This window comes from Haliotis rufescens, unplaced genomic scaffold, assembly GCF_023055435.1.
Source record: "Haliotis rufescens isolate VD_foot unplaced genomic scaffold, xgHalRufe1.0.p SCAF_11, whole genome shotgun sequence".
Taxonomy (NCBI): Eukaryota; Metazoa; Mollusca; class Gastropoda; order Lepetellida; family Haliotidae; genus Haliotis; species Haliotis rufescens.
This window is the reverse complement of record NW_025963791.1, coordinates 11,701,468-11,716,552: the sequence shown is the minus strand read 5'-3', so window position 1 is coordinate 11,716,552 and position 15,085 is coordinate 11,701,468. Positions and strand designations below refer to the sequence as shown.

At 41.6% G+C, this 15,085-nt stretch overlaps 2 protein-coding genes across 2 annotated transcripts in view; both read left to right on the top strand.

Annotated features, from left to right (window-relative positions):
* Positions 1–8,584, top strand: part of LOC124141187 — a 57,312-nt gene extending 48,728 nt beyond the window's left edge. The window contains exons 32-39 of the mRNA XM_048392871.1: positions 420–535; positions 1,485–1,650; positions 2,882–3,157; positions 3,590–4,078; positions 4,670–4,799; positions 5,842–6,095; positions 6,267–6,438; positions 6,641–8,584. Of these exons, the coding sequence (XP_048248828.1) occupies positions 420–535; positions 1,485–1,650; positions 2,882–3,157; positions 3,590–4,078; positions 4,670–4,799; positions 5,842–6,095; positions 6,267–6,438; positions 6,641–8,094 (3,057 nt within the window). The 3' untranslated portion in view covers positions 8,095–8,584. The remainder of the gene's footprint in view (positions 1–419; positions 536–1,484; positions 1,651–2,881; positions 3,158–3,589; positions 4,079–4,669; positions 4,800–5,841; positions 6,096–6,266; positions 6,439–6,640) is intronic.
* A 4,145-nt stretch (positions 8,585–12,729) lies between these two features.
* Positions 12,730–15,085, top strand: part of LOC124141160 — a 56,066-nt gene continuing 53,710 nt past the window's right edge. Inside the window, exon 1 of the mRNA XM_048392869.1 lies at positions 12,730–12,864. Within this exon, the coding sequence (XP_048248826.1) occupies positions 12,730–12,864 (135 nt within the window). The remainder of the gene's footprint in view (positions 12,865–15,085) is intronic.

Genomic DNA, 15,085 nt, shown 5'->3' with positions numbered 1-15,085 from the left:
ATAGTAATATGATATGTAGTTATGTAATACTGTATCGTGTGCCCTTAAACTGTTTTCAAGTGGTTAAAACATTTCGCGTACATTCATCCAACGAAACGGCACACAAACTTTTAAATCCAGTACATGTAATATTTCTATCTTATTTCTATCTTTATTATTAAATTCATAAATGGAATGAAAGAAAAGAAAGTATCAAAACGTACCAGCTCTGTGCATGGCTAATACAATGTGGGGCGGTCGGGTAGCCTAGTGGTTAAAGCGTTCGCTCGTCACGCCGAAGACCCGGGTTCGATGGGTACAATGTGAGTCTCCTCTGCCGTGATATTGCTGGAATATTGCTAAGAGCGGCGTAAAACCATACTCACTCACTCATTCACTCTAACACCATGTCGGAATGACATTTTTTAATTTGTTTTTAGGTATTCATTATTCTGTCAGGTGAAAATGAAGAGACGGATGTACGCCTTCTCAATGATGACAAGCGCAGTGTTTTCCGTCGAGGTGGCGTTGATGCCTTCCTCATGGCCGTTCCCGAGTAAGGTTCCTTTACTTATGCAAATCATCATATTTCTCTCTGATTTTCCCTCGGTGGCCCGTAAGGGGCATGACATGTTACTGATCGGCAAACGGTGCTAGAGATTTGGATTTGCTATCTCTCTGATGTACTGCTTATATTGCTTAATCGTACCGCCTCCGTGGTCTAATGGATCGAGCGTCTGCCCGGGGAGCGGAAGGTCGGGGTTCGATCCCCGGCCGCGTCATACCAAAAGATGGTACTTATTCTTCCCCTGCCTGGCGCTCAGTATTACGGTCTAAAACAAGGACTGGGCGTCTCGGAGTCAGTATTCTGTTTCTGAGTTGGGTATTCATGTTAAACTGCGGCATAGTATCTCAGTGGACTAGCACTATAAAAACGGCATAAGTCCGATCTGATACAAGCAGACACATACACACTTGCATGCACGTAACTATATAAGTGCAATGATCTCGAAAACGACGTGAAACGCCATTTCACCTCACCTTATTCTTATCCGTATGGGACCCGTGAAGACCCGGGGTAGAATAGGTCTTCAGCAACCCATGCTTGCGGTAAAAGGTGACTATGCTTGTCGTAAAAGGCGACTAACGGGATCGGGTGGTCACGCTCGCTTACTTGGTTGATGCATGTCACCGATCCCAAATGCGTTGATCGATGCTCATGATATCAATCACTGGATTGTCTGATCCAGACTTGATTATTTACAGACGGCCATCATATAGCTGGAATATTGCTGAGTGCGGCGTCAGACAACAAACAAACAAAAAAACAAACAAACCAAATTATCCGTATGGTTTGAATAAAAAATATAAACTTGCATTTCAACGATGGTTAGACAAACATCACACACACATGAGTTTCATGTTTTGATTCGTATATTTTGAATAAGTTGTTTCTGTGAAATATTTAGACGAAAATCAATAATAAGAAACTATCCTCTTTTAAGACCACTTGGATCTCTGAACTACGCCCGTGTGTGGCACGACAACTCCGGCAAAGGCAAGTTCGGGTCGTGGTACCTCAAGTACCTCGTTGTCAGAGACGTGCAGACCGATCAGAAGTTTGTCTTCATCTGTAACAGATGGTTCGCTGTCGAGGAGGACGATGGACAGGTGTGTTATTTCGGAGAAAAGCCTGTTCTGTTTGAAATTTTGAGGTGGTTCATCGTAACATTTAGCGGTGTTTAATCAACGGTGTTTAATTTAAAACAGAAAAGGTTTATCTGTATTCTGACATACATAAAAAGCGTTATTTTTTTAAACGGACTCGTCGTCCATTTCTTGGAATCACAATGGTACAGCCCATCGTTAGGTGTGTGTGTGTGGGGGGGGGACTACTAAAGAGACACGATAACTGAACGGTGTTTATGTCTTTCGGTCTATATTGTTGAAATTATATGTACTTGTGGTACAAAATAACCAGGAAATAACAGAACATTGATTTATGCAGGGCCTAGTTTTGCGTGGTGAGATCCTTATCAATCCAACACCCCTTCATTCAAATAGAGTCAGGGGCTGTCGGGTAGCCTAGTGGTTAAAGTGTTCGCTCGTCACGCCGAAGACCCGGCGTGATATTGCTGGAATATTGCTAAAAGCGGCGTTAAACCATACTCACTCACTCAAATAGCGTCAACTATGACCTAGATCAGGCCATGCGCGAAGTTCAAACTTGGTGACCTAACTGATGTTACCAATTTGAAAGAAGCCAAACATTCCAGCCTGAATACTCTCAGAAACATTAAAGACGGGGACAATGACAGCAACAGTGTTACTGGTATTCTGGGTCGTATTTTGATAAACTTTCTGCTGAGTAGCCGCCGAACATCGTGTGTTCAGTTTTCGATCAACAAACAGTGGACGTGGGATGTTTTTTGTTGTTATTTGAGAGGAATTGGTTACTTTGTCGCTCGCAACTATTTTATTTTCTTTATTTTTAAATTATTAACGGCTCTAATGTCTAAAATGTCGTTATTGTCGCTGATTGAAAAAGCGACTTATTTGTCTACATTATGCCGGGGTCATACCTTAAAGTTTAACACCGCACAAAGCAATATTTCAGCCTTTTGCCGGCGGTCTGTAAATAATCGAGTCTAGACCAGACACTCCGGTCGCCTTTTACGGCAAGCCTGGGTTGCTCAAGACCTATTCTACCCCGGATCTTCACGGGTCTAAAGTCAGAAGTGGTTATTGCTCATTAGTAAATTTAACCAATCAGATAAGATCATCCTTCAGTGTCATGGTAAAATGAAGAATAATGTACACCAGCAATAAGACTTAAAGTTCCTAAAGGTACTGGAGTGTTCTTGTCTAGAATTCAGTCTTCTTGTGTGTTGTGTGACTGCAGGTTGACCGTGTGATCCCCGTGGCTGGAATTGCCCAGATGACGGAGTTCGCGCACCTGTTCTCGGAGAGAACGAGAAAGAACCTTGTTGATGGTCACCTGTGGTTCTCAGTTGTCGCCCGACCCCCTCAGAGTCGCTTCACCCGTGTCCAGAGAGTGTCCTGCTGCCTGTGTCTCCTGTACGCAACCATGCTGGCTAACGCCATGTTCTACAAGAAGTCGGAAGATGAGGCAGGGACATCTTTCACGTTTGGCCCCTTTGCTTTGAGTCCTCAACAGGTAACGATATCTTCATTCCAATTGGCTTTACGCCTGATTCACACCCGACACAAAACAATGCCTCCTATCAGAATACTAATTGACAACGGATGTAAAATATTTCCCATTGTGAGTGTCAAAAGTGTAGATTGCATGTTAAGAATAAATTCTAATCTAGAAGGAAGGAATACACATTAAGTTGAAATTGTCAGTCACCTTGGAACATTGGAATCCCCATCTCTATTAATATGCTTACGCCTGCTGAGCATGTGCAGTGAAATTACATGAATTTATTACAATGCTTTGAACAACGTGAGGCGTGATGCATAATTTATGCCTTGGACTAATAGATATACCCAATTGGATACCTTATATTAACATTAACAAGATCAGCATATCTCATTTATACGTGAGCGCCGATTATGTATTTACAAATGTGAATTCTGTTTACAGATCTATATTGGCATTGTATCCAATCTGATCGTATTTCCTGCAAACTTCGTGGTCATCATGCTGTTCCGGAAGTCACGAGCGAGAAGAAAGCGTCCGTCTCGTCTTGAAGAAGCGCTGAAGAAAGTGCCCAGTGGCGGTACGACATCGGTCAGCGACGTTAAGCCGGATGTTGGAGGGATCTGGGCAATCGGTGGGAAATCGAGCGGTCAGATCCAGTCTAGACCCGAGAGTTCCTTCTCTCAGTCTTACGATCGCCCTCAAAGCAACTTGTCCCACAGGGGTGATAGAAGGAGGACAAGGAAACCGAAAAAAGAGCTACCCTGGTTCTGCCGCTACATCGGTTGGCTACTGTTATGGATGGTTACTCTTGGGGCGGCTGCCATGGTAACATTCTATGGAATCAGCTTCCAGGACGACAAATGCAAGAAATGGATCACGTCGATGCTGGTTTCGTTCTTCACGTCCATCTTCGTCACGCAACCCATCAAAGTGAGTGACAGAAACATAGGACTGTCCAATAACATACAGTAAACTACGGTTATAACGAATACGCTTATAACGAACTTACTGATATAACGAACTTACTTTTTTGGTCCCGACTATTTGCTGTAGTTATGCTGTATATATGCTTATAACGAACTACGGTTATAACGAACTTAAATTAGTAGTCCCTTTGAGTTCGTTATAACCGTACTTTACTGTATCTGAATGGACGGGCATTACTCGCAGGCCAGGATTTTTTTAATTTGTTTATTTTTTGAGTGCGGTTGACGTTTTGTATTTCTTGTGTGTCAAACGTCTGTTTCGTTGATGGGGAAATCGTCTGTATATTAGTCTTGCGGGCATCGTTCGTAAGTAATTATTTCTATACATATTTTTCTTTAAAGAAAATAGTGATTATCAGATTTTTTTTCACTTTTCATGACTTAGCGTAGTATATTCCGTCAACCTTTAAAGTGTTGCCTAAAGTCTAACATCAATATCTGAAGTTAAGAAACTATTCGATAGTTTTCGACAAAAGCCCATTTAAATGTATGGATGCAATTCTCCACAATGCTGGTATCCTTGACGTGTTCACAGGTGTTCCTGACGGCCATTTTCTTCTCCCTGATCTGGAAGAACCCTGGGGAGGCTGAGGATGATCAGCCCGAGGACGAGGAGGAACCACGGCTGGAACATGATGAAGAATTGCTTCACAAGCAAAACCAGGGTGACTATTCCTGCAGTGTCCTGAACAGTCATGTATGGTTATATGATCACCACGAACGTCTCTCGAAATGGACGTCCACTTTCCATTTTCTTATACTATTGAAAATGTTATTGTAAGATCGCTTTCGTTACTATTTGGCATGCTGACGTTTCAAAGTTATTGAATTTAAGATACTCATCGCTGTATTTATTTCTTTTAAACTTTTCCAGATAAAAATAACTTGTCCTCGGGTATTATCCAAAACACGTACTTGTTCACGGGACATGCTGGGTGTGCCCAAAACTAAGACAGTATGAGTGAAGTAGTGACCGAAACCACATCTTGTCACGAGTTTCCTTATTCATAAGAAATCTTTGCTAAAGGCACGATTCCGATTATATGACGAGCATGTATTTATAAATCACTGTCATATAGTAATGATACCAGGTGTTTGTGAAATCGTAAGCGTATCCTTCCCCATCAGTACTAGTAGCACCTATCACAAACACATGCAAGGGCAAGTCAACTGTTCACCTGAAAAAATACGAGGACCATATGGTACATGTCAAAATATGAAATTGCATCTGACGTCATTTTTATCATCTGCTTTAACGCCGCTTTTAACAGTATTCCAGTTATATCACGGCGTGTCAGCTTAATGTGGGAGGAAAGCCCGAAGTGGTGCAGGTCTCAGACGTTTACCACTTAGGTGAAACCCACGAGCACGGGTATGGTGCTGACAAACCTAGAAACAGCTCGGGGAGAACCGGGATTCGAACCAACAATCATAGGTTTCTGGCGTGCCAAAGGGACGCATTTCTGCACAGCGAATCGCGGCGCCTTAAACGACTGGACCACCCGTGCCCCCACCAAGGACTTGAATGTTGTAACTTTGATTAAACAACTTTTGAGCAAGAGTCTATGACGCTATTTGAATCGTACCATGACAGATAGAGATAGACATGAATGTCGTTAACTTGGTTAAAATTACATTCAGTGATGGACAGATATCTGTTTTGTTTGTGAATAAGAATTGTTGTTCTTCATTATCATTTCTCCGCAGGGTACGGGCACGCACGTCCTCGAAAAATAGGTTATAAGCCTCCAAATCCTACAGAACTGGAACAGGCAAGAAAGAAAAGATTGAATGAGATCAAGATGTGGGACATCGTCCGAGAGATCATCTTCTACTCCTTCTTCCTGTGGATACTGATGGTCATCAGCTACAGGAACAGGAGCCCGGACAGCTTCTACTACAAGAACAGTCTGGAGAAGATGATCATCAAGAACAATGACACCCTGCAGTGGTTTACACAGGTACGAGTGAACGTTTTGGGTTGGATAAGGCAGTTTCGGTGCTACAGGGGAAAATCATCAGTACTGTGTACGCAAATTTACATTTGATTTAGCATCCATAACGGTTCTTAATGAAAAAACACAGATGAATGAAGTAACCTTGTTCTCAAAGACCTGTATCCTGACTTACAGATTCAGAACACTGACGAGTTCTGGCTGTGGGCAAGAAGCGGTCTTGTGAACGGCCTACGAGCTGACAGCTACTACAACAATGCGCCGCCCCTGCTCCTGCGAGGATTCATTGGCGACAAGGTGTCCAGAATCATGGGATTTGCCACAATGCGACAACTGAGGGTTCAGAAAGGTACATTTTGTATTGTCTTGAAAACCAATGCGTATTTTGAAGATTATATGCAACCCAAGGTATTAATTTGGATTGCATTCAACAGCTTGATATGTTCCATTTTCAATTTATTTCTTATTTCAAGCTTAACAGCAGACAGAAACATTATTATATTCATAATGACATGTGCATGTAGGTTCTGACACACATCTTATCGTTGCAGACCTGTGCACCACCATCGATGTCGTGGCTGCCAAGATTGATGAGTGTAACGAAGACTACAGCATGTTCAACGAAGACAAGGAATCATATGCTCCAGCGTGGAGAACAAACGTCGATAGTTCCCCACGAAGAGAATACACCTACACACCTGCATCTGAGCTGAACGGCTTCCCCTACTGGGGCCTCCTAGGGGTCTATGGCGGAGGAGGATATGTCATTGACTTGAGAGGGTCTAAGCATTCACTGGAGAAACATATGGACATACTAGAGAAAGAACAATGGGTAGATAAATACACACGAGCAGTATTTGTTGAGTTCACTGTCTATAATCCTCAAGTGAACCTGTTTGCTATAGCTACTATCGTAGCCGAGTTTCAGTCAAGTGGAGGTATACTAGCATCATACCGCTTTGAGCCAGCGATGCTTCTACCCTACATGACTTCAGTGATGCTGTTCCAGGTTATCTGTGAAATGATCTACTTCTGTTTTACAATTGCATTCATTGTCAAGGAGGTCCGCAACTTAATCACACAAAGAGTAAAATATTTTAAGTCCTTCTGGAATTTGATAGAGTTGTCCATCATAGCCATGTCTATCTCCGCCATCGTTGTCTACTTCTACCGTCTCATTGTAACTAACTCACTCACGAGCGAATTCAAGCGGAACCATGGCAATGAATACATGAAATTCCAATATGTCGGTTATTGGAATGAACTGTTTACGTACATAATCGGCTGGTTGGTCTTCTTTGGAAGTCTCAAGTTCCTCAAGTTACTGCGCTTCAACAAAAGAATGTCCATGCTCGGATCGACCCTGAAGAACGGTGCCAACAGCATCCTGCATTTCAGTTTGATGTTCTGGGTGGTGTTCCTAGCCTTCATTCAGCTGTTCTATTTGACATTCATGTCAACCAGTCCCAGATTCTCCACCTTCATCAAGGCAGCTGAGTCCGGAATCCTGATGATGATGGGCAAATTTGACGTCCATGGAATGCTGATGGTGGAGCCAATCCTTACCCAGGTCTACGTCTTCTTCTTCGTCCTCACGGTCACCTTCATCCTCGTCAATATGTTCCTCTCCATCCTCAACGAAACCTTCAGCTCAGTCCGCTTGGACATCAAGAAACAGAACAACGACTACGAAATAGTCGACTTCATGGTTAACAGGTTCAAGAAATGGGTTGGTATTGGCAGTGTTCCCGCAACGCTCCCTCCAACAACGGCAGACAGTGAAGCCAGCAGCACCACGTTTCCGAAATGCGACACCGTTGAAGAGTTCCCTGACCGCATCGACCGCCTCCTAAACTCCATCTCCAACGTGTACATGGACGACAACCTAGAGTCCATCATTGAGAGCAACGGGCAGTCAAAGAAGATGGCGATGAAGCATATGATGAAGAGAGCTAACGCTGGCGACTTCGCTGAAGATGGACCCACCAAGGTACACACTCACTAGGTACAGAACAGATTCGTAAAGATGGGCAAGCGTCCTGTGCAAATAGGGCGATATTTCTTTAACATTGTGTTTATGTGGCATATTTTCTGACATAACCTGAAGGTTTAGGTGCATTGTAAAGTTGTTTTAAGCTCACTGTCTCAAGTAAAAAATGTTGTAACTATCCCTAATATGCTTTTTGACCAGTGGTCCAAAGTTGCTAACTAAAGTTCATGAATTCTCTATATGTTGCTCTTATTAGATAATTGATGTTGTAAGTAGGGGCTGTTGCAAAACGGTTTAAATAAAGGAAGTATATGTTTTCATAGTAAACATTAACCTACATACGCACAGAACTATGTATGATTCGACATTTTTTTACATAAACATAATTGTTTTATTTCGAAATACTAAATTACATCATTTCCATTTAGTCGTTTACTTTTCAAAGGGACCTCCATTAGTGTGTATTTAAATTAATCATGACGTAATTGTTTACAAATCAGGCGAAATAAATACATAAACTTACTCTTATCTGTGTTTTTTATTGTCACCTCTCACTGAGAATGAGAGAGATGATTAAACAGGAACGGCACAGACCTGTTTGCCTTATGAATAGAGCATCCACTTAAACATTAACACATATTTGGGATACGTGTGACCCATTCGTGTGCAGTTCGTTGTGCATGGTTGTGCCAGAAGCCTATCAACGTGGATTCGTATCCTGCTTATGTTTCTAGGTTTATCAGCACCATATCCGTGCTCGTGGGTTTCACTAACGTGGTAAGAGTCTTAGATCAGCTAGACTTGCATCACTTCCCTCCTACATCAAACTGACACGCCTTGATAAAACTGAAATATATTCGGCGTTAAATCGCATCAACCCACCCACTAACTTAACTCTGTTAACCCGTCGAGAACAGCAACCTCGTTGACAGCCAATTTTGCTTGTCATCGTGTTCAAGCTCATGGTTTACTGGTCAGGTATTCTCTGCGTATCTTCATTCTGTCGGAGAAATAATGGATGGGCGTTCAAATCGCTCTGATTATGATCCTTCAAGTTTGGAATTTCAGCTTTATCTGTAACAATTAGGGCTTCCTCATTTAAATGACACACGGTGACATAACGGAAATAGTGTTCATATATTCATTCACTCACATATTTTTACATATACAATATGTACAACCCCCTATCGATTTACATCGACAGTCTCACTGTTGTCAAACATAGGAGATATAGATAACTAAATATTTGATCTGTACTAGGCTTCTCAAGTGATCGATGTTAACCTTTTGCAGTATTTCCATCATTACAGCACAAGTTAGCTAAGCATGAGTTGCTTTCATATAGCTGGGGTCCATTTCATCAAATAATGTATCACGTGCATATGAAAGAATGATTATACTGGAGACAATTTTAAGAAAGATTGCACTGACAAAACAGACTAAAAAACTAATTGTCTGGGGCTTTAATATGCATATTAATCATCTATTCAATACACGGCTTCGCTTCCGTACATACATAATCAAATAAGTTTTATTCAATTAATTTTAACATAAAAACACGTATAACATAAATGGAATTTATAATAGTCAACATCACACAAAACGACACTTATGCGGTGGCTGCTGAGGCATTTAGAGAGTGTAATGTGTTAATTGAAAGTTGAAAGGCCAAGGTTAACCAGAAATCAGTACGTTCAGAACTAAATTGGGAAGTCAGTAATTGACCCGCAAGATCAATGAACATTCAACAAATTATAATGAATCACACAGATTAGGTTTACAATCATTAAAGGCAATGCAATGGGTCAAATATACGGCAGCAGCAAAATGCATGATATATAATATGCGCTATTACATGAGTCTACGAACTCACGAATGTCCAGTATTTGCCAATTGAATTGATAGAATGAGGCACGTGCCCGTTCTTGAATCCAGGAAACAGTGTTGGAAGCAGGTAGAAAAGTAGGCGATTTCAGATAAGTATTCCGTCCGCACTGGTCAAGTAGATAAGTAGCAAGTCAGGTCGTAAAAAGCCCCAAACTCGCCTTCTTCTCGCACGTCTATACCTATACGTCTATACAACCAGCCTTCTAGAGGCTTCTAAAACCGTGTATTGGGGCACGGGTGGCCCAGTCGTCGAAGGCGCCGCAATTCGCTGTGCAGAGTTGCGTCCCTTGGGCACGCCAGAAACCTATGATTGTGGGTTCGAATCCCGGTTCTCCCCGATTATGTTTCTAGGTTTGTCATGATCAGCACCATAGTGGTTTCAGCAAAGTGGTAAACGTCTGAGACCTGCATCAATTCGGGCTTTCCTCCCACATTAAGCTGACACGCCGTGATATAACTAGAATACTGTTAAAAGCGGCGTTAAACCCAACTCACTCACTCACTCAAACCGTGTAGGCAAACCCAGTGTCGATAAGTGTAAACAAGCTTCTAAACAAGCTCCTCACAGCGTAGCTCTTCTGTTTCGGGAGGGTAACGTATGTGTCAAAGCGCTGGGTTGGAGTCTGGACCATAAAGACCTGTAACTGAGGGAGGTAACTCTAAATTACTAGTTGTCATAAAGTCGATATTTAAAAAACGCCTCAATCAATTTGCTGCCACTTACAGTCATCGGGAATAAACTTTCAATAGATATACTGCCTCATAATTCAACAAACCAGTATATGGGCCATCGTGTGACTGGAATTTGGTCCATCACTTGATTGTCAGGTGTGTTTACAGGCCATCGTCGCATGGCAGGAGTACTGCAGTGTGGTGTCAGGCAATGAACACTTACTTTTGAATGCAATTTCAGTCTGAAACTAACATTTCAGGTGCTGGGGTTGTGTATTCGTGGTCTGGTAGCTATTTTCTTATCTGTTATGGAAATGGACTGGGCCAAGTAGTTGGAAGAAAAGTGTTGATAGATTAAGATTGTAGAATTTTATAACACAAATTATAGAATAATAACAATCAAGTATTGAATAATCACCAGCATTAGCGGATTATTTATTTATTTTACCTTATTTTGTTTTGTTTTTTTTGGGGGGGGGGGATTTCAAGTCACAGCCAAATATCAGGCAAAGATTGGCCCATGTGAGCTGGTTCTGATCCTGTCGTAGATGTCGCTCTATCTCATCCCGATCATGTTCTTTGGGGAGAGATCTGGAGACACAGCCGCATAGAAACAGATCCAGACCGATGCCGTCCCGGTAGCGTACTCCTTTCAAATTGTCATCAACAATGATGAGTTATGTTCTCCCATGAGTTAGTTTTAGTCACTCATGTGTCGCTAAGACGTTATCCAGGACGCCTATGAACCCTTGCCCGACCACCAGAGCCATCCAGATGAAACCGGGACTCATCTGTGAACAGTATACTGTCGCAGTCTTGTCTTCTGAACCTCAGATGCTTTCTGCACCAAGCTAGTCGTGCCTGAAGGTGACGTGGCAGCAACAATGGGCATATCGCTGCACGTCGGGCCGGATGACTTAGTATCATTATGCATATTTTTTATTGGAGTACATAGTTTTCCTGAGACACCATAGGATATCAATTTAATCCATTGTCCATACATCCACACATTAAATTTGAAAAAATTAAACTCGACAAAGACCCACAATATTTTGGGCATTTCAAAATTTTAGTGATGTTTTTTAGAATAAAAAAAAGTTGTTAATAGTACGAGTAGAGTCTCCCTTCCGGAATCCTGCTTGCGCTTCCGACAAAATAGCTTTGACTTCAACATACCGTGTTAAACATAGACTGATAATACTTATCCACACCGCGTAGACATTGGTTTTCAGCAAGTCGTGACATGCATGTAGCGTACGCGTTATTTGCTGTTAAACAGAATTGTTTTGTGAGCATCTGATAGCAACACAATCACTGTGTGTTGTTCACAATCAAAAACCACGTGCGTGAGTATCATGATCCCAAGAAACACACAAACATCCACATTGTGCGCCTTGTATGAACATGCATTAGGACACATCACAAACGAGACAGAGTACTGCTCCAGGCTGGTTGGAGTCAACAACATCAACGAACAACAAAAGCATGTTCGGTTTGAAGGGCATGTCGCTAACAATTGCATGCTGGGAAAGAGAGAGGATGTGTTTTCATTACGCTCTCATCAAGAGATGTGGAAAACTGATAGAAATGTGATTAAAAACATCGGGACCACAAATAAACTTTGTCAAATTTGATATAACATGTGCAAAGCAATATTTCTGACATTTATTGCCGTGGATGACTATATTATGTGGAGATATGGATGGATTGAGATCACCTCCTAATCTCTCATTCTGACAGGCATGTTTGTTTTTCGGGTGTAAATGTGTTGTGTTACCTTTCACATGGTGAGGTGAGGTGAAATGGGGTTTTACGTTGCGTCGAGGATTATTGCACTGATATAGCGACGTGCAATCACGTGTGTGTGTGTGTTCGCAGGTGTGGGGGGGTGGGGGGGGGGGGGGGGGTGGGGGGGGCTGCTTGTACTAGTCCGGACTGATGCCGATTCATAGTGCTAGCCCACATGCCGCAGTTTATCATGAATACCCCACTCAGACACAGACACTATGTATCGTGATAAGACCGAAGTCACAGAACAGGTGATCCTGCCAAATATTCGTAGGGGAAAGGGAAACACCGTCTTTTCTAGTCATGGTCCTATCCTACATGAAGAAACGTGAGATGGTGCAGATTGTGTCCAAGTCGAAGGGGGGCGGGGGCGCCCTTTACGACGAGCCAAAATCTCTGCCGAAACTCGTACATTCCAAGGGACTTGCTGAAACACGGGTAAGTAACTGTGTTCTATTTGTCAATAACTGGAGGACGCGGTTCCCCCCATCACGAAGCGTTCTCAGTTTAATCGAGTGATAAACTCTCTAAAATTGAAGCTGAAGTTCCGATTGTCTCAGATAATGATTATTGAAGCGCTGTGAGCACGTGTTTAGCTTCACCGATATCCATCTGTAATTTCACTATCACTACCACGTGCTTCTGTTTACACGAACATTGATCTAACAGGTACTAACTGTTGATTGGCTGACATTTCTCATTTGCATACTTATTATCCAATGCGGTCAGAGGAGCTTGACACCCTCATCGATCGATGTCATGTGACAGTTCGTGTGTAGGCCACAGGCACAGTCGACGAGTGGTAAACTTTCCACTGGCCATTGTAGACATACAGTCATCTCTGTGTATTTTGTCAACTAGCTTGAATTTGTTTTGAATACTAAATTTTTATAATATTGACTTTGTGATATGATTTGTAAAATTGTGGGATATCATGTGAGATACCTGATTGTAGGACCCGTGAAGACCCGGGGTAGAATAGGTCTTAGGTCTTAGAATAGTAAAAGGCGACTATGCTTGTCGTAAGAGGCGACAAACGGAATCGGGTGGTAAGGCTCGCTGACTCGGTTGATGTGTATCCTCGTATTCCAATTGCGTGGGTCGATGCTCATGATGTCAACCACTGGATTTTCTGGTACAGACTCAATTATTAACAGAAAACTGTCATATAGCTGGAGTGCGGCGTTAAACAACAAGTAAAGTAAAAAAATATGATTGTGGTGTGGGTTCCTCAAACTTTTTTATACACGTCGCTATTTATAGATCATTTGATTCAACGTTGCTGAATGTGACAATTTATACCGTGAACATTTAACTTAATTTGAACGCACATTATTATTTTTTTATTATTATTATTCATTTATTTATTGGTTTCTTTCTTGTGTTTAGTCCAGGTGCTTATTTGTTTTAGTTGGGTTTTTTAACGTTTGATTTTGGGGAAATTATCTTTGATCATACAGTTATAGTGTTGTCCTGACATTATGTATTTTGATCAGAAGATTATGTTTCTATTGACAGGACTGTCTAACCTGACAGATGATAAACTCATCTATTTCACTCATCTACGTATACTGTACATAATTATTTTGCTTATTCATCTGGAATACCTCATCATACAATCCAATATCATAGTTTTCTTTCTTTTTTTTTAACTTTTCTACTCTATTGGCCCCAATCATACTCTCGTCATGCTCATGCTTGACACGCTTATTGTTTTTATGTTTCTTTTATTTTTTAAATATCAACACACTGTGGTATCAACCAAGACAAAGACTAACTACGAAAAATAATCAGATATCATATCAAATTGTATATTTTATATAAGGTGGTGAGGTGAAAAGGGGTTTAACGTCGCGTCCAAGATTATTGCACTTATATAGCGACGTGCATGTACGTGTGTGTTTGTGTGGCTGCTTGTACTAGTCCGGACTGATGCCGATTTATAGTGCTAGCACACTGAGATACCATGCCGCAGTTTAACACGAATACCCCACTCAGACACAGTATACTGACTCCGAGCCGACCAGTCCTTGTTATAGCCCCTTAATGCCGAGCGCCAGACAGGGTAACAAGTACCATCTTTTAACATCTTTTGGTATGACGCGGCCAGGGATCGAACCCCGGACCTTCCGCTCTCCGGGCGGACGCTCTACCACCAGACCACGGAGGCGGTCATATTTTATATAAAAGGTTATGACATTAAAACCATGTTGTTTGGAAACTCTCTCATCTGAAGCAAATATCATGATCACACGAATAAAATCTGTTCATGCATGTTTCACCCTAGCAAAACGATTTGAAAGCCTTTAAAGCATGTCGGACATTTTTGTACGTTTATATATATTTGATGGTAATACATAATACAAATATTCTTGTATCGGAGAGGGCTTCATATAGGCATTCCGCCTGTTGACCAATCCATTTTTGAAGAAAGGAAAATATTGTTAAAACCACATACATGTATATGTGCAAATTGTCAATCCCGACCTGAAAGTCGAGGAGATGTCTTCATGAATACGTGTTGAAAGATGCATTATTTAATTACAGCATAAATTCATTTTTATTGAACTTTATATGAAGCACATGTACAGTTACTCTTTTCCCTGTTAGTAAATATTGTTCAATAAATCTAGATACATTTTCGCATCAAATTCACGTC